The 22,808-nt window shown below is 34.6% G+C and overlaps 2 protein-coding genes and 1 pseudogene across 2 annotated transcripts; 2 read left to right on the plus strand and 1 right to left on the minus strand.

The window, feature by feature from the left end:
• The first annotated feature begins 238 nt into the window (after positions 1–238).
• On the plus strand, positions 239–4,774 carry LOC120207215 (annotated as a pseudogene).
• Positions 4,775–5,147: 373 nt separating this feature from the next.
• On the minus strand, positions 5,148–6,365 carry LOC120207213 (LIM domain-containing protein PLIM2b-like). The gene is made up of 4 exons (XM_039206735.1): positions 6,079–6,365; positions 5,865–5,964; positions 5,761–5,783; positions 5,148–5,632 (listed from the first exon to the last, which is right to left on the minus strand). The coding sequence occupies exons 1-4, from the start codon at positions 6,211–6,213 to the stop codon at positions 5,261–5,263; spliced, it is 630 nt and encodes a 209-aa protein (XP_039062666.1). The 5' UTR covers positions 6,214–6,365; the 3' UTR covers positions 5,148–5,260.
• A 7,343-nt stretch (positions 6,366–13,708) lies between these two features.
• Positions 13,709–22,556, plus strand: LOC120207214 (K(+) efflux antiporter 2, chloroplastic-like). Its single transcript, XM_039206736.1, has 21 exons — positions 13,709–13,899; positions 14,055–15,655; positions 15,795–15,966; positions 16,075–16,165; positions 16,436–16,572; positions 16,670–16,729; positions 16,801–16,920; positions 17,329–17,397; positions 17,890–17,955; positions 18,540–18,576; positions 18,826–18,992; positions 19,093–19,221; positions 19,563–19,772; positions 20,101–20,250; positions 20,579–20,632; positions 20,767–20,825; positions 21,493–21,559; positions 21,629–21,805; positions 21,890–21,946; positions 22,174–22,248; positions 22,384–22,556. The coding sequence occupies exons 2-21, from the start codon at positions 14,127–14,129 to the stop codon at positions 22,501–22,503; spliced, it is 3,546 nt and encodes a 1,181-aa protein (XP_039062667.1). The 5' UTR covers positions 13,709–13,899; positions 14,055–14,126; the 3' UTR covers positions 22,504–22,556.
• The last annotated feature ends 252 nt before the right edge of the window (positions 22,557–22,808 follow it).

The following is a 22,808-nucleotide window of genomic DNA, read 5'->3' on the forward strand; positions in this document are numbered from 1 at the left end:
GGAGTTATGGTGTTTGAAAGGAAGTTGAGATTCTTTGAATCAATTTTCTTAATGCAACTTTATAAAGAATGCATCTTTGTTACATTAAAAATTAATGTTACAGTAGCAATTTTTAGGGTTTGTATCAGAGTTTCAAATCACGTTCCGAAAACGTGATTTCGTCCGAGTTACCCGTTACACCCGCAATAGCGCCCGCGACGGCCACAATCACGATAAAACCGAAATGAACGAAAACGCGACCGCGACTTGAAACCCTATTGAGATGGCTACCATATCATTAGTAGCTGGAAATGGTGGAAGAGGAAGAGGAGTTGAAGATGGAAGGTTCGAGTTCAGGTCAAACTCATATTTTGGGAAGGATTTTTTGGCTAGTGAATTGCTTTATAGTTCATTTAGAAGAGCAGATCGGTATCAGTCAAAGGCTTTAAAAGGTTCCAGGAATGAAAATGGGAGGAGGTTTGGTGTTTTTGCCAAAGTTAAGAAAGGGAAGAAGCATGATTACGGCTGGCCAGATAATATTGACCCAAACATCAAAGATGGATACTTAACTTATCTGTCTCATTTCAAGCCGTTGGATGAGAAACCGAAACCGGTGACTCTACCATTTGAGAAGCCACTGGTTGATCTTGAGAAAAAGATAATTGAGGTCAGTTGCTTTTCATCGGTTTCCATTTCATTTGTTTACTTATTCAGGATATTTGAAGCATTTTAATGTTTTTGTACATGTTCTTTAAAAACTCGTTCTTTTTGTATAGCTACATGGTGAGGATTCCTGAAGAGTGAAACTAGGGACACAATATTCAGCTTTATCATGTTATGTCAATATTATGTTTGTGTTGTTTTTTATCTTAAAATGGAGCCACTTTCTTTCTTTATGACATGATGTTTTAGGTGTTCGTAAGCACAAAATTGAGATGTTAAGTCTTTCTAATTCTAATGTTTAGTTATTTTGCTCAATACAATTTTGTGCAGGTATGCAGAATGGCTGATGAAACCGGTCTGGATTTTACTGATCAAATTGGAGCTTTGGAAAACAAGTATCAACAGGTTAATCTTATGTTATCTTTCTTCCATCTTGTCAGCTTCTTTTAAGGATTTTGTGAAAGGACTCCCATCAATAAAGTTGTCATCTATTGCATTTAATACAATGATATGGCATAGGGGTGCAATAAGGATACTCACTAGCAGAATCCTTGTTTAATATTGATTCTCTGGTATAGTAATTTTTGTCATCCATTATTTTTGTAAATTTCTGAATTTGTGTAAAATTAAAAATTTATGGTAGTTTTCAATTTCTCTTATCAAAATGTAGGCATGGGTTCCATTTTCATAGGCTTCTAATTTATCAGTTGTAACAGTTTGAGGTTCACTGATTCAGTCCGAGTAATCTTTGCATAGGCCTTTGTTGGTTGCTTGAATATTCTACTAAAATTGCAATCCACATTTACTTTTCACTGAAATGCTTATTGCTATAACTATAACCTTTTATCTGTTCTAAACTTCAGGCTCTGAAAGATTTATACACACATTTGACACCTATTCAACGCCTGGCCATTGCCTGACATCCCAACAGACCCACAACTCTTGATCATATATTAAATATCACAAAGAAGGTACTTCAATGGTACACAACTTTTTTGAGTTTATGCCCTACAGTTTTACTCTTTTTACTGTCATATAGTGGGTGGAACTCCATGGAGATCGTGCTGCTTATGATGATCCAGCCATGGTAACTGGTATTGGAACCATGGATGGTAAGAGCTACATGTTTATAGGCCAGCAGAAAGGTAGGAATACCAAGGAGAGCATTTTTCGCAATTTTGCAATGCCAACTCCCCATGGGTACGTTTCAAGGATATTTTATTTGAACAATTAACTTTAAGGCTCAGCTTGCATGAGATGCCATGTCTATTTGATATTAGAATTGTCCTGGAATTTTCTTATGTTATGTTAGTTCATGAAAGATGCATAGGTAACCGAGAAGTGATCAGTCTCTAATATTTGAGAAAGCCTACTGAAAATAGTTTTGAATCTTATCTGTTACATTCGATCCGTAAACAAGTACTCATATGAAAGCTCTTTTTACAAACAGCTATCGAAAGGCTTTGAGAATGATGAAGTATGCTGATCATCATGGTCTTCCTATTATAACATCGGTTGACACTCCTGGGGCCTACGCAGATCTCAAATCAGAGGAACTTGGTCAAGTGTGTCAAACTATCTTCTCACATTGGAAATTGTGATATTTCATTCTATGAATTCTGAAACACCCAGTTCATATAATAACATAACCCGTTTCATGTTTTCCCCTATACAGGGGGAAGCAATTGCCCACAACTTGAGGACAATGTTTGGCCTTAAAGTGCCAATTGTAACGGTGGTTGTTGGTGAAGGTGGTTCTGGTGGGGCTCTGGCCATTACCTGTCCCAATAAATTGCTTATGCTTGAGAACTCTGTTCTATATGTTGCAAGGTGGAATTAGTTCCTTCTCCACCCCCCTTTTTTATTCAGTAGCATCTCTTGGAAAGTAAAAAATTTAACTGAAGATTTTAATGCATAACTTCATTAAACCAAACACAAATACAATTAATCCGTCCAAGTTTTGAAAGGTGCTTTACATGTTAATTTGAGTTTTTAGTTTTTTTTTTGGTCAGTGATCTTTATATACCAACAAAAATATCAGCTTATTGCCAAACTATTGTACATCTACGTGTTTTTGTATAACTTCTGTTCCTTAAATTCAGCTTAACAGACAATAGATATATTTACAGCTATATTCGTATACTTCCAATGCGGTCTTTGTTTTTCATGTACTCTTGTTTTATTTAGACGTGAAATCTGAAATACATGTCTCTTTTGACTCTGATTCTCCGATCAGCCCTGAAGCATGTGCTGCTATACTGTGGAAATCTTCCCAAGCTGCTCCTAAGGTAAGTGATTTAATTTGATGGTTGAAACGAGAACCGCTTTTATGTCAGGAATGATGTTCCATACTTGTATAGGCAGCTGAAAAACTGAGGATAACAGCTCAAGAACATTACAAGCGCAAAATTGCTGATGGTATCATCCCTGTAAGCATCTTGAACATATTAAGTTTTATCCCGTCTCTTGAGCCTTCTTCCTATCCAGTAAAAAATCAATTGCTGTTTTTCACAACACTGGTTCTTTTTTGTCCGCTTTTTCATTATTTGTGATTTATAGGAACCTCTTGGAGGCGCACATGCTGATCCAGTATGGACTTCGCTACAAATTAGACTTTCAATCACCAAGGCCATGGATGTAAGTAATATTAACAAATCTATGTGCAGAAAGAAAGAAATAAATTTGCATTTTGAAGTCCTGAAGTGATTTTAGAGTGGGTTATATCTTTATATACCTTTAAGGTTGTATTAACTAAAGAAGAAAGTGGCATTCAAGTATAATTATGTGTTTATGTCCTATTATCAAAGCATCATTTCTTCAATGAAAATGATTGTTTTCCTGGAAAATTAATTTTAACTTTCTAGAGGATATTATTTCCAATAAACAGATTTTGTTCTATTTACTTCGAATAGCACAATGGGGTTCTGCCATAGAATGGTGTTTGAAGCAGTATAATTTCTTCAAAAAGCAACCTGCTTTTGCATTTGAAATTCTTTTGTGTCCTACTGGAAGGACCCACCTTTCCAATGTTTTAGTTGCAGTATTGATTTGATTACTATTTTTCCTTTTCCTTTCCTTGAGTTAATTCTAATTCATTGACAACTTACAATGATGTTGAACGTAAGAACTAACAAAAATGAATACAGAAGAGTTGCTTCGTCATCGAATGCTTAAATTTCGGTCAATTTGAGTTTTCCAAGAAGGCAAGCCAGTGGAACCTGAAAGAAAACGCAACATGAAGCCTTCGGATGCCAGTGTGCTGAATGCTGCTGATATAGAATCAGATCTCGAGAAGTTGAAGAAGAATATTTTGGAGGCTAAGTTACCTTCAAATCCCATCACAGAACAAACAATTGAGAAACTTAAGCAGGATGTTGACAAGGAGGTACCAGAGCATTTATTTCAATGGGCTTGCAAGAGAAGCTTGAGTCACTTAAGTTGGAGTTATCCAGGGCCTCTGATAATCAGACCCATAACCGTAATTTGAAGTCGAAGGCAGATAAACTTATGCAGGAATTTAAGCAAAATTTGTCAAGACCAGGGGCCTATCTTGGCTTAAAGCAAAAGCTTGAAAAGCTAAAGCATGGTTAACAGACTTGTTGAGCTGAAGGAGAAAGGTGAGAAACTGAAAACTGAGATTAACCAGAAGATTCCATCTGAGATCAAAGCAAAGTTGGAACAATTGGAAAATGCTCAGGCAAACTTGTCAAAAGGGGATGCACTCGATGAAGATTTGGTGGCAGAGGCAGTAGAAGCTAAGAAAGAGCTGATTGAAGTTTTAAAGTCAGCAAACTTGGAAATAGTTGGAGTGGCAAAGAGAAAAGTCACATGTAGCTCCAGAACTACAAGAGAAGATTGTAAGTGTGCAGAAAGCGATTGTTGGAGAAATTGAAAGGGTAGTCGACGTAGCTGGTCTTCATGGCAAAATCGAAGAATTGAAGGCAGGGATGGCTGAAGACTCTAGTTCACCAAAGGTGGAACAATTACAAACAGAGATCAAGGAGGGGATCTCTGCTGCCTTGGATGACACGGAATTGAAACAGAAGGTTGAGAATCTAAGAAGAGAATTTGCATCCTCCTCGGAAGAAGAAATCGATGATAAAGTTACTGCTGAAAACTGCAGATGGTGAAAGTACATTTTACATAATATAGAGAGAAAGGGTGTGAATTCATGTTGCAAATCAGGATATAAAATGAGATTGCATTTAAAATTAAAAACACCATTGACTATCCTTTGGCATCTGGTGTTGTCATCTACTCAAAGTTTTCCGTCTATCTATTTATTTTGTTCTATGTTAATCGATTATTTTCTATGTTGCAGAACTTGAAGTATGATGCCATGTAACAAGTACAAATGTTAACCCAATTAATGGTACTTCCATTTACTTCAATTTGCGTATAAAAAATTTGGGAGAAAAGAAACAGGGAATTATTCAAATTATATATTACCAACTGATGCATGTTGTTTGTATCATAAAATTGCAAGAAGAAAATCAATCGGATCCAAAAAGAACATTTCAAATCTTTGATGAGATGGTCTGCCACCCAATCAAAAAAGTTCATTGCGGAAGCTTTTAAAAACCATGGTGGGGGAATTTATATAGAACCGGTGGCGTGTTTAATCCTCAGACTCCTCTTTGGATTGGTCTTCATTGGAAGCAGCAGTTTCGTCTGGTATGGCTTGAGCTTCAGTAAGGTCGGAGGCGGATGAGCTGTTCCTCCCGTGTGTAGCTGCTTGAAGCACATGGTTGTAGTTTCCTTTCACCATGAAAAGCTGAGCGAAATGATGCTTGCAGTACAGGATACCATTGAGGGCGGCATAAGAAGAGTGTGTCAGAGGACAGCCTCCATGGGCGCACCTAAAACATGTCTTGTGGTAACATTCACCTTCCATGGTAACCTTTTCCAAAGGGTACACCGTTTTCTCACAAGCTGCGCACTTGTCTTGTGTTCCAGAAAACATGGATGACAGTTTGTTGGGAGTCCTATTCTGTAACATGTTGCAAAGAACTTCGTGTAATGATAATAATAATAATCGATTCGAAAGATTAAGCACACCTCGGTCGATGCCAGTAGTGCTACATAATAAATATATTTCATAAAGGAAGAAAGACATACATATTCACCTCTCTCAGGTTTCCCTGCAAAAGTGATCATCAAACAAGATCATTTTTGTTAGGCTAAAGTGCAAAGAATGAAAGAACATGACAATGGGCTTTTACCTGATTGAAAATTCTTGCTGAAATTGCCAGATTCCTTGAACAGTTGCTCAAAATGAGTCTTGCAGTACAGCACTCCATCCATCCAGGAATAAGTGCTCATCTGTGTCAGTGGCACAAGAAAATCAACTAAACTCCCCAAAGGAAATATATAATCAATCAAGGGTTAATTCGAATCATGTTTAGAACAAGTCGATGTGAACAAACAACGAGATACCTGAAGGTTTCCCTTGCAATGGCTGCATTTGAAGCAGGTTTTGTGATAAGGGTCTCCTTCAAGAGTCATCAGATCCACCACGTAGACCGTCTTGTCACAAGCCTTGCACTTGTCCAAAGTTCCGGTGAAGGCCATTCTTTTTTTCTTTTTCTTGTATCGAGGACTCCTGGGAGGATGTTCTTATTATTGAGGTACAGATCCGAGGAACTGTGGGACAAGAGAAATAGCAGCTTGCCCCGTTTGTCGATTCACCTCTGCCATATGAAGAACAAATAAAAAGGCCCCCGTTGCTGCTGACTGAATGACGCGTGATTGGATGTCCCCGAATTTTGGAAGGTTGTTCATGTCCTAAATTTGGATTGATTTTGTTTCAATCCTTTCCACGTACATAGAAATATGGTTTAACGTGTTTTGACCGTTCGAGGGCAGGATTTTTGGATTAACAATCGATGAGAGAGCCAACCAACTAATAAGACTTAAACATACAAAAGGTGTCCAACCTATGCCCCTTTTTCTAGTTTAATACCTAACGTTTATTTCATTTCAGTTTGGTGCCTAAAGTTTTATTCCGTTACTTAAAATGGGTCAAGCCGTGACAGACCATTAAGTTTGGTCATTAAATCACACGTGTCATAACCTGATAATTTTAAAAACTTTATTTAAAATTATATATATATATATATGAAAAAGAAAACACAAATTTTAAAATAAACCCAAAACTTTGAAAACCTTCATTTCAACCCTTGATCCGACGTCGACTGTCGCCTTTTATCGTCGAGGAAGCTCCACCTAACCTCCTCTCCCCTCGATGACCAAAACCCTCATGAAATCGTGACCAGTAGACGGTCGATCAGCCTTCAAAATCCCATAGCATCGTGATTTTTATCTTAGGGTTTACGAGGTATAAAATGTTGATTCATCGTCGATTGGCTGTCGGTCGGTCACGATTTCATGGGGGGTTTTGGTCGCTGGGGGGAGGGGAGGTCGAGGGGAGCTTCGTCGATGGCAAAAGGTGGCGTCCCCAGCTTGGGTTTAGGAGTTTAAATGAAGGTTTTTAAAGTTTTGAGATTATTTCAAAAATTTGTGTTTTCTTTTTAAAAAAATATATAAAATTTTAATTTTTTTATTTTTAAATAAAATTTATAAAATTACTAAGTTGTGACACATGTCACTTAACGGGAAAATGAATGACGTTGATAGCCCGAATACCTAAATGAGTAACGGAATGAAACGTTAGGCATCAAACTGGAACGAAATAAACGTTAGGTACACCTTTTATATATTTAAACCAACTAATAATAACCAAAGCTTTGAATTATTTTACAATCACTCGTGTCCCACTTGTTACTAATTTTACTAGATATAAAATTTATAAGCACACATAAATCGAGATCAAAATAAATACTTTTAGACATTATTAATAAATCGAGATGTAATTGTATCATTATTAGACACGTAAAACTTTATTATATGACATAGAATTCGTAAAAATAAAATTACTTGTGTTCGGAGGCTTCCCCAATCCTTTACAAAAAAAAAAAAATAAGGATTAACCAAAATAATTAGAATGTTTTTTTAAATATAATTTAAAGAAGTTTATGTACTTCTTAGTTTAATACAACAGGATTCCTTTGATTGTAATGTGGCAGTAGTACACTAGGTGCAAGCTTACACCTTTATTTCATCAAAAAAAATGTTTATGTACTTGAAAAAACATTAAAGTAAGAGCTAAAACAAGCTTAATTAACATCCATGGGCATAGGCGGCTTTTGGAAAGTAGATGGGGTGCATGGAGGGGCAATGTTTTTAAAATCGGATCGAATTTTAAACTAGTGAAGATATTGATTTACAGGTTCAATTGTGATTAAATCGCGGTTGAACTGATTTATATAAAATAACATTTTTTTTTAAAATTTTACATAATATTCAAAGCAATATTAATATATATATATATATATATATATATATATATATATCACTCTTTTTAAGTTTACAATATTAAAATGTATAAAAATATCACAAGTCATAACATATATAAGTTAAATACCATAATATCAAATGAAACAAAATGATTCAAATACCATAATATTCATTGAAATTGATTCCCTCAATTTCCAAAATATTAGAAAAAATTTATTCATTAGTTGAACTACCACCGCCATCACCACTTTGAACTTGAAACTCCATAACATCACTTTGAACTAGTCCACAGCATCAAGATCTTTATCACCTAGCAATATGATAAATAAATACAAAGTTAAATTTAAATTCTAAAAACAATACTTAACAATTAAAAGTAAAGGTGTAAAATATATTAAATATTAAATATAATTATATAACTAAAATAAACAAGCAAAGATTAATTTTCATTGTTTTTTTTATGATAATTATATAACTAAAATAAATTTGGGACTGAAAATAAAAATAAAAAACGTCGTTTGGTTTAATTTTTTTTTTAAAAAAAAGAACTGTCGGTTTCCAACCGGTTCACACCGATTTTGCCGGTTTCCAACCGGTTCTTTAGCGGTTAATTGCAAAACTGGTTTTGGATGCTGATCGGACCGGACAGGCAACCGATTCACGGTTCAACCGGTCGAGTCGGCCGGTCCGATTTTAATAACATTGTGGAGGAGGCTCCCCGCGCAACCCAAGCGTACTATCATAATATGTGGAACGATAAATTATTTCATTGATTCGATTTATCACGTCATTTATAATTTTAATGAATCATATCCATTAATTTAAAATAACTTTTAAATATCTATTCAATTTTTATTTATACTAAGAAAGAGATAAAAATTCACTTAAAATGAGATAAAAAAATATTATTAATTGAAATCACATATTATAAAATGATAACTGCTGGAATCCGTAGCTCTCACACACAAACAAAACATTGCCTATAAGATATAACTGCTGGAATATCCAAAGGGCATAAATCGATTCACCAAACAAAATACTACCACTTTTTTTTTGGGATAACTACTTGATTAGTCACCGATTTATTATTTGTTTCCTAATTTATTCGCCAAATTATATTTTTAATAAAAAATATTATTAATGTTCTATTTTTCTCTATTTTAATCACAAACGGTTAAAAAACAAACAAAGTAACAATACCATCACCCAAAACTTTTATTGTTATTTTCTCAATTTTTCATATTATTTTCTCTCTCGTCATCAACGGTTTATATGTTATTTTTAATAATTTATCTGAATCAATAATGTGGTGATGTGTTTTATCACATTATTCAATTAAAATGAAAATCAACTTACCAATTTTTTTTGGCTTAACTCGGTGGTTAGATAAGATGGTGATATGTGTTATCACCTTATTAGTTTAAATAAAATTGTTTAAAAAAGAATCATAAACAATCGATGATGAGAGAAAACAAATGTGATTTAAAAAAAATCATGTCAATATCGTCGTTGTTTTTGAAGAATCGATGACCAAAATAAAAAAGTGTAATATTAATTACACTTTTGCTAAAATAAATTAGCTTGATGATTAAAATAAAAAAAGTAATAAATTGGGGACTGATGTTTATAGCTTACCCATTTTTTCCAACAAACACTATAAATTAGAAAAGGGTAAAGTACACAATTGGCACCGGACTATAAGATGCTGCTTTATTGAGCCTCTCAACTATTAAAAGTTACGAAATATGCTCTTGATTATAGGTCATTACTTCATTGAGTCCCCTAACTATTAAAAGTTACAAAATAGTCACCGACTATTTGTCTATTCCAAACTCATCATTTTCTGTTAAAAAATTAAAGATGTTTGAGTTAGACATTAACATGTTGATTGTGATATGATATAATTTGATCATATAATCTCAAACTACTATCATATCTTAATCAACAGATTAATGTTCAACTCAGACTGTCGTTAATTTTTTAATGAAAAAATAATGAGTTTGGAACATATGAATCTTTGAGTGACCATTTTGTAACTTTTAATAGTTGAGGGTGTAACATCCCAAAAGCTGGGTCAGTGACTAAAATGCAAATTCTGAAAACTTGGTGCTCAATTTCGAAAATAAGTTAAAAGTTTAGGAACCTTATCGGAGAATTTGATATTGGATTTAATTGTAAAGTTGGGAAGTAATAAGGGTATTATGGTATTTTCTAAGAAAAGATTTTTATTTCTCTTTTTAAGGGATATAAATACATGGAAAAAAAGAAGAGAAAGAAAGAAATTTATGGAGCTTGGGGTTATCTTCTTCCTCTCCTCTTCACGTGGCTCCATTTATAAGGTAAGTTGTTTTCAAACTGGTTAATTCTCCCGTTTTAAAGTTGGTTTTGATTCTTGGAGTGATAGAAAAGCTTAAAGAATGCTTAAGTTAGCTTTTAAACAAAGAATGAAAGAGTTATGAGAGATTAAAGATTTGGAGTTTTTGAATGAAAATTTGGAATATAATTGATAAGTATAATTTGAAGTTAAATTTGACTTGTCAATAGTTGAATTAAGAGATTTGGAATGATAGAATTGGATTTAGAACATGTTGAGAAATTGGTAAGATTCTTGGTTTTCAAATTCAAGATAGAATATGGGATATTAAGGTGAGTTATAGTGATATAAGTTGGTTAGAATAAGTGCAGTTAAGTTTAAAGGGTTAAAAGAAGGTTATATAAGAAGAATTAAGTAAGTTTGGGAGATTTTTCGGGCTTAAAAGTGATTTTCTGGGCAAGGGGTATCGATACCCATTCATCAGGTACCGATACCTCAATAGCAAAATCCGGGAAGACATTCAAAGGGAACCGATATCTTAAGGAAGGTATCGATACCTTCTTTGAATGAGAATTATAGAATGTGATAAGGGTATCGATACTTATGGGGAGGTACTGATACCCTTGCAAGAGAAAATTGGGATTTACTCTTTCTTATAGCTTAAGAAATCAAGGATCGAATCATAGTATTTGGAATATTGATATGTATACATGATTGTGTAGATATTGTTCGAGGCAAAGTCCGGACAAGTTACAAGTAATAGTCCTCGAGAAGAGATAAGGGTTCGGTATTCACTAGTGAGGCCAGGTGAGTGCATATTAATCAGTATACGATGTTTAATGGAAATAGGACTTGCGACAAGTCTATTTCCGATGGTACATGCATGAATTCATAGATAGAATTATGTGTTTGTTATGATTTATATGCGTGCATAAGTATATGTATTAACATGTTATTATGTATGTTATATGGATTATGTAAATATATGTTACTATGATGAGTTATGTGAAATAGTACTAATGATATATATGATTATATAAGATTATGAATTGAATTATGTGATAAAGATATAAGGAATGAAATGAATATGTGATATAAGCAAAATTAAAGAATCATTTGATATATATGTAAACATAGGATAACCAAGTACAAGTTATATTATAGGGTATAAATGATGATACAAGAAAGATTATGAGAATCTATGAGCATAGTATATAAATTAGGGGACATAAACATAAATGGTGATAAAAAACTATAAGATAAACAATATAGGAAATATTTATATACTTAAAGGAAACGGTGGTATAGGAGTTATAAAGTAAAGAACTATAAAGGTTTATAAAAGAGTATTATAGGAGTCATGTGAAACTAAACTAAATAAAATATATTAAATTGATATCTAAATAAGGTGAGATAAGTAATAGATTATATATATATATGTATGAATACATGTTAGTGAAATTAAATCACATGAGCAGTTATAAATGATTTATATGAGTAAAAATGGAAAAGTAAGATAAGATGAGTAGAAATATCTTATAGAATAAAATAAGATTATATGAACATGTAGTATAAACTCTATAAGGGAGACCTAGGTGAAATTATATGATATGAGTATATGGTAGTATTATGCAAATTATATTAAATAGTACACATGAGTACATGCATAAGTCTATATGTTATGGATAGGACATATAAGATTATATGCCTGTGTGATAACATGGGAAAGGGAAGTAAGTTCAATGGCATTGAATTATAGGAGTATAAGGATATGTTTATGTGATTATGAATGGAATATTTGTTTATATGATACATGTTATGTATCCATAATATATGTGAATTATGTAAAACATATGTGAACAAGAGATGGCAATGATATACATGTCATATGAACATAAGAGAAATGATATTAGTTATACGATATGATCTATGTGATTACATGCACATGTGATATGTGTTACATGATATGAACCTATATGATATGGGTTATATGACAAGAATGATATACAAGCTACATGAAAACGAGTTATGAGATTACATGTTTATATGATACAAGTGATGTGAATATGTGATAAATATGAAAAATAATGCCCATGTTATGTGTCATGAGGGCTAGAGGTATAGTTGGCATGCCAAGAGTCGATGGTCTACGCGGTTTTTCGGGATATATATGTATTCTTTGGAACATGTATGAGGCCTTTTGAGACACATATTTGGTCATTAGCATATGTATATGATTCTTAAGGAATTTTTTACGTGGTCCTTAGGGACATCTTATATGGCACTTCGGTGCATTTTTACGCGGCACTACGGTGCAATTCTACGTGGTACTTCGGTGCATTTATATGAGATGTGGTGACAACATTAGTGCACAACCTCTATAGACTCACATATCTATAGTTCTCACATGTGTACATGGGCTATCTAAAAGATATTATATGAGTAAATTCTATATGATGTTATGTGTTTGTTTGGTGATATGATATGATATGATGTATATAAATGATAAGTATATAATTATACGATAAAAAGGAATTAATGACAATAATATGATAATGGTAGGAATGAAGATAATTATATGCATGTGTGGATTTGATGTGTGAACGGATATATGCTTGTGTATGATATGAAAGTAATAAGAACGTAGATGGTAAAATATGTGCATATGTGTATGGGTTACAAGAAAGAATGTATATTTTCGTATGATATGATAGCATTAGTTATTCATGCACTCATCTTTAGGAGTTATAGTTTACGTTATATATATTTTATATGCCTCACTAAGTCGTAAACTTAGTGTGTGAGTGTTTCACACGTAGGTTTCGGAAAACGAAAAGAGAAGCTAAGAGGAGCAAGACAGGCCAACATCTCTTTTTACGAAGTTCAGATTAGGAAAGAAATGTATACAATTATGTATTTTGTTATATTGAATATAGTTGGCATGTACTAATAGAATTGAGTTGATTTTGCTCTTATATGTTTTGTAAAACCAATTGGTTTTAAATAAATAAAAAGTAATCATTTTCTTGAATTATGAATTTGAATTTTAGTCATTTGAAAAAAAAATTTTAAAAATCAATGTGACACCTCAGACTCAGATCTGAGTCAGATACGGATTGAGGGTGTTACAAAGGGATTCAACAAAGCAATGCTCATAGTCAATGTATCATTTTGTAACTTTTAACAGTCGAAAGACTTAACAAAGTAAAATCTTATAGTCGGAGTACCATTTTTGTACTTTACCCATTAAAAATATTAAATTTCATTTTAATAATTTCCCAAAACAAAAATATATCCTCCAATTATATAATTTCCTCTTGAATATTTTCCTCTCTCTTTTCTTACTTCCCAAACAGAAGAAAAAAGCATAGATATTTTGTAATTTCGAAAGAGAGGGAAAGAAAATTAAGAAATGGAGGAGAAAATAAAAGTAAGCTCGTGGATTTAATAATTGTAAAGGGAAAAATAGAAGCAAGAAGGGCCACGTTGATTTGTTTATCAGTTGTGCCATTTTCTGCTCATTTTGGTCTTCAGTTTTTCCTCCAAAACTCCGCCTCTCTCCTACATTTCCGCCGTTTCCTTGGTCGGTTTGTCCCCTCTCTCTTTGGTTTTACTTATCGACTTTTATTATCTTGATTATGTACACGTGCTTTGAATGAGTATATACTCATTCAGTATGTTCTGATTTGCTGCTCTAGGGTTGCTAGTATGTATTCTTTATTACTTTGTGTTCTTTCTCCAGGTGTTCGATAAAAGGTTGATGAGAATACTCGAAATGCCTTGCTGAGAATAAAGATCGGTGTGGCCTAGAAATATGGATTTTGCTTGTAGTTTTAACCGTCCTACTACTATCTTTCATGGTGGAGAAGGTACTAAATATAGGATACTGAATCCATTAGGTCCTAGGTTTAAATGTACAAATCTAAGTTACAATGTTCTTAGTCCCAAGACTGGATGGAAGGCTTGGTCCCCGAAGAAAATGAGGAAAAATATGGCATATGGTGGTTGTTTAAGTTCGAATTTGGTTTTCAGGGGGAAACTCAATAGTCATTTATGCAGTACATCTAGTACATCTTTGTTTAACAGTTTGCATGAGGTGTCAAAACTAAGAGGAGTTAGGTCTCATTGTCAAGGTAATGATTCGATAGCTTATGCTGATGGGAATGGTCGGAATGTGGAATTTGCAGAGAGTAGTGATGGAAGTTCTGGTGGTACTGTATCAAGCAGTTCTGGAGAAGAGAGAAACAGTGAAGTAGAAACACCTAGTCTGGATGAGTTGAGGGAGTTGTTGCAGAAGGCAATGAAGGAACTGGAAGTGGCACGCCTTAACAGTAGGATGTTTGAGGAAAGGGCTCAAAAAACATCAGAAGCTGCTATAGCTTCGAAGGATGAAGCAGCCAATGCTTGGAATGATGTTAACAGCACGATTAATATGATTCAAGATATTGTGAATGACGAGTGCATTGCTAAGGAGGCTGTTCAAAAAGCAACAATGGTGCTATCATTAGCTGAGGCAAGGCTTCAGGTGACAGCAGACAGTTCTGGGGAGAGTGATGTGGAAATTGATGTTAGGGAAGATAATGGAATACCAGTGGCTGCACAATATGAGATCAAAGAATGTCTGGAGAAATTGGCAAATTGTGAAGCAGAGTTAAGGCACTTGCAGAGTAAAAAGGAGGAGTTGCAGAAAGAAGTGGATAGATCGAATGCTGTTGCGGAGAAAGCACAGATGGATGCTTTGAAAGCCGAGGAAGATGTGGCAAACATCATGCTTTTAGCTGAACAAGCAGTTGCTTTTGAGTTGGAGGCTACACAGCGTGTGAACGATGCAGAGATAGCTCTGCAAAGAGCTCAAAAGTCCCTTTCTAATTTGACTATTGACACTGCTGAAGCTGCCCAGGGGCAGGTTTTGGGTGAAGAGACAATTGTCGAGGAAGAGATTGGTCCAGGGGGTCCTAGTGATGTTTTTGTTGAAAGAGAAAGGGATGCTTTGGTTAATGGTAATAGTACATTGGTTGCTGAGCCTACAGATGATCCAAGTGATCATGAGAATGGAATGCTGGGTTCAGATTCTCTAAAAGAAGCTGAAATTGAAGCAGAAAAGTCAAAAAGTGTTAAACCAAAGAAGTCAGAATCTCAGAAGGAGCTGACAAGGGAGACTTCACCCCCTAATTCCTCAAAGTCACTGTTGAAGAAATCTTCACGTTTCTTCCCTGCATCTTTCTTTTCCTTCACTGATGATGGGACAGAGTTCACCCCATCATCAGTTGCCCAGAGTCTTTTGGAGTCTGCGAGGAAACATATTCCGAAATTGGTTGTAGGAGTACTGCTCTTGGGAGCTGGGTATGCTTTTGAATATTACTGTCTTATTTTGTTACTAATTTATTCATATCACTCTTTTTGCAAAATTCCCATATATGTCTTTTGTTGCTTTTTTATAAGATTTGATGCTTGGAAAATGATTTTCCATCTTTGATCACAGGGTTGCCTTCTATGCTAATCAGGCAGAGAGGAGAGCTAGGCTGATGCAGCATCCAGATGTCATAACCACTAGTATAGAAGACGTTTCTACAGATGCAAAGCCTCTGATCCGACAAATACAGAAAATTCCTAAAAGACTAAAAGAACTAGTTGCGTTGCTTCCACATCAGGAGGTAAGTGTTCCTACACCATTTATTAATCTTTCATTTCCTTCCAGTGATCGTAATTGTACTGTATATAGCAGCTTGTCAGAAGCTTATTTCAATCTTTGAATTTCCCAGATGAATGAGGAGGAGGCCTCCCTCTTTGATGTGCTGTGGTTACTTCTTGCAAGTGTAATTTTTGTGCCTATATTTCAGAAAATTCCTGGAGGTGACTAACTCTCTATCCATTAGATCATTTCAGTGTGTTGCATTGAGTTGACATTACACATGATCTTTTTGTCAATTCTGAACCTTTACGAAGACTTTTGGAGCTCATGTTTGAATTCTCTGTTTGCTTTTTATGATGTTTCCTCATAGACCGGAATAAACAGTTATATTTTTGCTTTTCCACTCCTTATCATTATTTCCCCTTTTTCTTTTCTCCTTTGGGAATTTTGTATATGATGCTGTTTTTACTTCTATATTCTCAAAATTTTAGGCAGCCCTGTTCTTGGATATTTGGCTGCTGGCATCTTGATTGGACCTTATGGTCTTTCCATAATCCGTCATGTGCATGGGACCAAAGCAATTGCTGAATTTGGAGTTGTTTTCTTGCTATTCAATATCGGCCTTGAGGTGGAGTTTATTTTTTACATCCATAGTTGTAGCTTTACATTGAACTTCATAATTATAAGATGATATCAAATGTCTGTCTATTTTTTACCTTTTGCAGTTATCTGTTGAAAGATTAAGTTCCATGAAGAAATATGTTTTTGGATTAGGCTCTGCCCAGGTAATTGAGAAGATAATTTTTCTTCTATTCACTTGTGTTTTAGAAGTTATTTTAACTTTAATGTGATACAGGTCCTTGTGACAGCAGTTGTGGTTGGTCTGGTTTCTCATTTTGTTGCTGGGCAGGCTGGTCCAGCTGCAATTGTGATCGGGAACGGCCTGGCATTATCTTCAACTGCTGTTGTCTTGCAGGTATTAACATAGGTACATTTTGCTTCAGATGTCATTAATTTTTGACATTGCATTATTACCATTATTCTTGTACATCCTGAAGAAGGGGAAAAAATATAGCAAGCTTGCTATTGCAAAATATTCAAATTATATTTTTATTTAATATAATGCATCTGTTTTCCACTTATATTCATCTGTGGCATCTCAAAATCATTGGAAATTAGAAGATAACTTGGATTCTTGCAACTTCGCAAATTTACCTAGTAGATTTAATATAGTATGCCTATGACCTGATTGTGTCAGACTTCTGTCATTTGTTTTTATTTTCATAGTTTTTATTCTTTTACAACAACATATCTACCACAGAATACAATGAAACCTCATGGCTCCATTCTATGTACATATAGCTGATATTGTCTTCATTTGCAGGTTTTACAGGAGCGAGGTGAGAGTACTTCGCGCCATGGACGTGCTACATTTTCAGTCCTACTTTTTCAGGTTGTCCTAGGATCTTGAGAAAAGAGATCGACTTCAGGAGGCATTTTGTTTTGAATTGAATTTTGCAGTCGGTGATAATAATTCTTCATGCAGTTGTCATACAAATGAACATCTTGATAACTGATACATGTGTTCCTGCTTCTACTTTTTTCTGTCACTTTCTTCTTTTTTTCCTTATTACTATTGTTGAAATCTTTTTCCTTGTCTTTATGTTTTAAACTGACATAGTTACTGTTGAAGTAAACAAAAGGTGAAATTAGTTATCTACTCAACACGATATGGTAATCGTCCATGCACTTAAGCCATCTTGCTCTCAAGGTGCTCAAAATGTTTCATTCATGATCAGACTATATCAGCAATTAGGACAAATATAATAATACCTACTTGATGTGTTTGGAATCCCCCTTGTCATTCTTTCTAATTTTACTGTGGCATTTAGTTCATTTAGATATTTTGGTTATGGTCTTTTATTGATCAATATCTCCTTTCCAGGATTTGGCTGTTGTTGTTTTGCTTATACTCATTCCTCTTATCTCACCAAATTCATCAAAAGGAGGGGTAAGTTCTAATTCTAATAAATCCATGTTTATTTCCTTTTTAATCTTCATTTCACCTTGAATATTCTATTGGTCTTGCTTTTATATTATGCCATTTACAGATATCTAGATTTTTTTTTTGTTTTGATACTTGCATAAGCCATAAAGTTTACTTGGGGATCAAGTTTTGATGAATGAACCATAATGTTTTCTTTAGGCTGTGGTCTTGATGAGTAATTTTCCATGGCTTCTATTAACCTGTTCCTTCATCTCCTTGGGGTTTCTTAGTTTCTGTTTCTGTTTATTTCTTTGCAGCATACTACACTAGTTTGCTTTAAGGGAGCATGTGCTTTTCCAAAATATTTTCTTTTCTAGTTTGACGTTTGCCTCCACAAATAGTTCTAATGAAATGCTATGAGGTATTTTGGATAGACATTTGCTAGTGGAGATATTTAGGAGAAAATATGGAAGAATTTTGATGGCTGAGGCAAGTTAAGAAGTGAAGTTCCCCGTCTGGGTTGTCTTCTATATATTCTTGTTATCATTGCCGGTACTTCTATGTTTTTTATTTTTACTTTGAGTAATGTAATTTTTTCTGGTTTTTAGGTTGGTTTTAGAGCCATTGCAGAAGCTCTTGGACATTGCCATCACTGCAAGCTGGCGTCAAGGGGCTCAGGTTTGGGCAATAATTTGTTGTTGTTTTACCTTATTGTAATTGATCCTGTAATATTTGAATTAATTTATCACCTAATATTTGACTGATGAAAAACTTTGAAAATTATCTATTAGGATATAAGAGTATCATTGAGGAGTTAACTGATAGCCCGTGAGAGGTTTGTTATGCAAATAGTAAATGCATCTAATAGTCTGTGGCAGTATCGACTCATAGAAGCATTTTACCCACAATTTTCTGAATTCACTAAGATTATTGATACCTTTTGTTCTTTCTTGCAGTTACTCCGACCGATCTATAAGCAAATAGCAGAAAATCAAAATGCAGAAATATTCTCAGCCAATACCCTCCTTGTTATTCTTGGGACAAGTCTGCTTACTGCTAGGGTATGAAACTATACATTCTTCTTCTTGGTTTTTCTTTTTTCTTTTATAGTAGTAATAATATCTTAGATCCTTCCTTTTTCTCTACTTTCTGGTTGAACAGGCTGGACTTTCCATGGCATTGGGAGCATTTCTAGCTGGTTTGCTTCTTGCAGAGACTGAATTCTCTTTGCAGGTTGAATCAGATATTGCTCCATATCGTGGCCTCTTATTGGGTCTCTTCTTCATGACGGTTGGTATTTTATTTGCTGGCATCTCCATTTTAGATGACCAGAATTTCATTCTTGCTTCAATTGTAAAAGCTACCTGGTGCTCATTTCTTATGAAGGCCATTTAGTGTAAATAGTATATAACAGTTGTACGACCAAGACCAAGATTCTGGTGATTTTATCTCATAGTTTGAAGTGGGAAAAAACTGGGTGAGCTGGTTGGATAAAATCTTCTTATCGTTACATTACCAAGTTTGGAGAATGATAACACTTGCTTAATTGGCTTGTTTTTGGTTTTAGGTTATTGGTACTGCCATATTTTGATGATCTAGCATATCCAACCATTGACAATTTGACTTTTCAGGTTGGCATGTCCATTGACCCGAAGCTTCTTTTATCAAATTTTCCTGTCATTGCGGGGACATTAGCACTCTTACTTGGTGGCAAGACTGTATTGGTGGCAGTTGTTGGGAAACTTTTTGGCATTTCAATTATTTCTGCCATAAGGGTTGGTCTTCTTCTGGCTCCAGGTGGAGAATTTGCATTTGTAGCTTTCGGTGAAGCTGTTAATCAGGTTTCTTTCTCTAATAACTAACATCAGTCGGTAACAAGATTATCTTCTCATCCACATCTAATAGTTTATCCTGCATTTGGTAACTTTTTAATTAAACTTTTGGGCTATTGGGTTTTATTTTTTTTATTTTTTTCAGTGTAACTGTGTAAGGTTTATTCCGTAATATTTTGGGATATCATTAATTGTATCATATATATTGGTAAATGGGATTGCTTTGCTATTAATCAATAGTGATCATTGTTTTTTAAATAATGAAATCCAACTTCCAAATTCTAATAATGAATTTTTTTTATTGCTTATGCAAGTATTAATGGGGTTTTCTTGGCAGGGAATAATGTCTTCTCAGCTATCCTCATTGTTGTTCCTTGTTGTGGGGATTTCAATGGCCCTCACACCTTGGCTTGCTGCCGGAGGCCAATTAATTGCCTCACGTTTTGAGCTGCAGGATGTTCGAAGTTTATTGCCTGTTGAGAGTGAGGTAACATGTCTAAATTGAGGTTGCAAGTTTTAGTTTCCCCCCTCAGTTGTTTGTAAATATCTAAAGCAGGCCTTCCCATGGTTCTTTGAGTGAACTCCATGTTTTGTTGCATTTTGAGGTAGTAACAAATTGATATGGGAATAAAGCTTCATTGATTTTGCAATAAAAGTTATCTGGGGTGATTATGATCAGATATTAAATATTGGAGGGAATGTGAAGTATCCGTATGCAATAAATATCCTTCCAGTATGTTAAGCATCCCATTTTTTATGTAGTGGGATCACAGATAATTACATACTAATCTGTCTCTGACTTGTATTATTTCCAGACTGATGATTTGCAAGATCACATTATTATTTGTGGCTTTGGACGTGTTGGCCAGGTATTTATATATTTACTCCATTGAATTTGAAAATTTACTCTGAAAATGTTAATCTGATGAACCTCCTCTCTAATTAGTTAATAGTGAACATATGTTTATAAAATGTCGTTCTGTTTTTCTCTGGGTGTTTTCAGATCATAGCTCAGCTTCTCTCAGAACGCCTAATTCCATTTGTTGCTCTTGATGTGAGGAGGTAACAAGAAAATTTATTTGAATGAATATTTGCTCTTTTTTAAGAAATACGAAAAGGCTGGAGGGTCTTCAAACAGTGTTTATGATTTTGCAAACATCTAACTCTTTAGCTAGGTACAGTATAGATCCTTATGTTTGCCAATTTAATTCCTCCAAGATCCTAATCTGTATGGTGACTTGTGAGTTTGTCTTTCATTATCTATTTTTCCCAATGTATTGGTATAATATTAAATGTCCACTAACAGCATATGCGTATGTGATTATGAGCTAGAGGGACTGATGGATATATGGGAAAGTTGGTTCCTCGGTGGAGAACCTGACACCTCTCTTTTTGAATGCTTTTCTAAAGAAGAAAAATGAAAGAAAAAGGTTCTAGATGTTTTAACTGTAGAGTTATATGCCATTGGAAATAACACCACTTTTATACATTTGTAAGGGCATGCCTATTTCCCAGCATTTTTCTACTAATGCAATATGGTCATTTTCGCATACTATATGATTGACATTTTTGTTGAAAAAGCTACGGCGTTCACGGAAATAGGATGATTCGTTCTGGAAATGGCCATAAAATAATTGTACTTTCATCATTGGTTAGCATTTCAAAGTAACAGACATCTAAAGTTCATCAATCGATAATGGTAAGACACTAAAATGTTCTGCGCTTTCAGTGATAGGGTAGCAATGGGGCGTGCCCTGGACATTCCTGTTTATTTTGGAGATGCTGGTAGTCGAGAGGTAAGCAAAATAAGTTTGAAATAACCCAACTCTTAGATCTCTATTTGACTTCTTTATACTGGTAAATAGGTCCTTCATAAAGTTGGTGCTGCAAGAGCATGTGCTGCAGCAATAACGTTGGATACTCCCGGTGCCAATTATAGAACTGTTTGGGCTCTGAACAAGTATTTCCCTAACGTTAAAACATTTGTCCGTGCTCATGATGTTGATCATGGCCTTAATTTGGAAAAAGCTGGGGCTACGGCTGTAATATTCTGATACCTTCTACTAAAATCTCCTGTTATTTTTCATTTCTGTTTTTTCCTTACTCTTCTTGCTTGTTGAGCACAGGTTGTGCCAGAAACCTTGGAACCAAGTCTACAGTTGGCAGCTGCTGTTCTTGCACAGGTATGATGCATTATTGTTTTCGTACTATGAGCATCCTCGTTCCCTTTTGTTTTCCTTGGCAATGAAGGATCTGGTTTGGCATTGTGCAACTCTTGCAATGTCAACTTACTATGACTAAGGCCGGAGAGTTTAATTTGTTTTTCACCCATTAATCTTATTCTCTTCTATTCTGTTATTTATTAGTCGCTGTCGATATCTTAAAGCGTCTTCTGTGTTTCTTTTTGCAGGCTAAACTGCCCACATCTGAGATTGCAGCAACAATCAATGAATTCAGGTCCCGCCATCTTGCGGAGCTAACAGAGGTACTCCCTACAACCCTACTCTCCTTTTTGTAGCAGAAAATTAAAATCACCATATCGCCTTCATGTCTGTTGCATTCATACCTAACATCTCAATGTATAATTTTATCATAATTCGTATGTGTTTTCATTTCACAGCTATGCCAAGCCAGCGGAAGTTCTCTTGGTTATGGATTTTCTCGAGTCACGAGTAAATCCAAAACGCAACCGCCAGATTCTTCGGATGAAAACCTTACCGAAGGAACTTTGGTAATATGAAAAGTTCCCAGTGTTAACCCCCACCCCTCACAAGGGGTAATAAAAAAACTGTATAGAACTACATGCCTCCCCATTGTTGTGAGTTGTACAGAAAGAGATGTTACCAAATAATATACAGCAAAGGACCATTTTCATGGGTTGAAGAATTCTCAAAGATGATATTTGTTCTTTCACTAGACACTGTCCTTATTTTACATGACATAAATGACTGTTATTTCAGTAAACAAATGAAGATGAATACTAATCCAGTATTTAATTAAAAAGGTATATTTGGGTAAAAGCCTATATTTTAATTTATCTGCCTC

This window comes from Hibiscus syriacus, unplaced genomic scaffold, assembly GCF_006381635.1.
Source record: "Hibiscus syriacus cultivar Baekdansim isolate YM2019G1 unplaced genomic scaffold, ASM638163v2 tig00014370_pilon, whole genome shotgun sequence".
NCBI lineage: Eukaryota > Viridiplantae > Streptophyta > Magnoliopsida > Malvales > Malvaceae > Hibiscus > Hibiscus syriacus.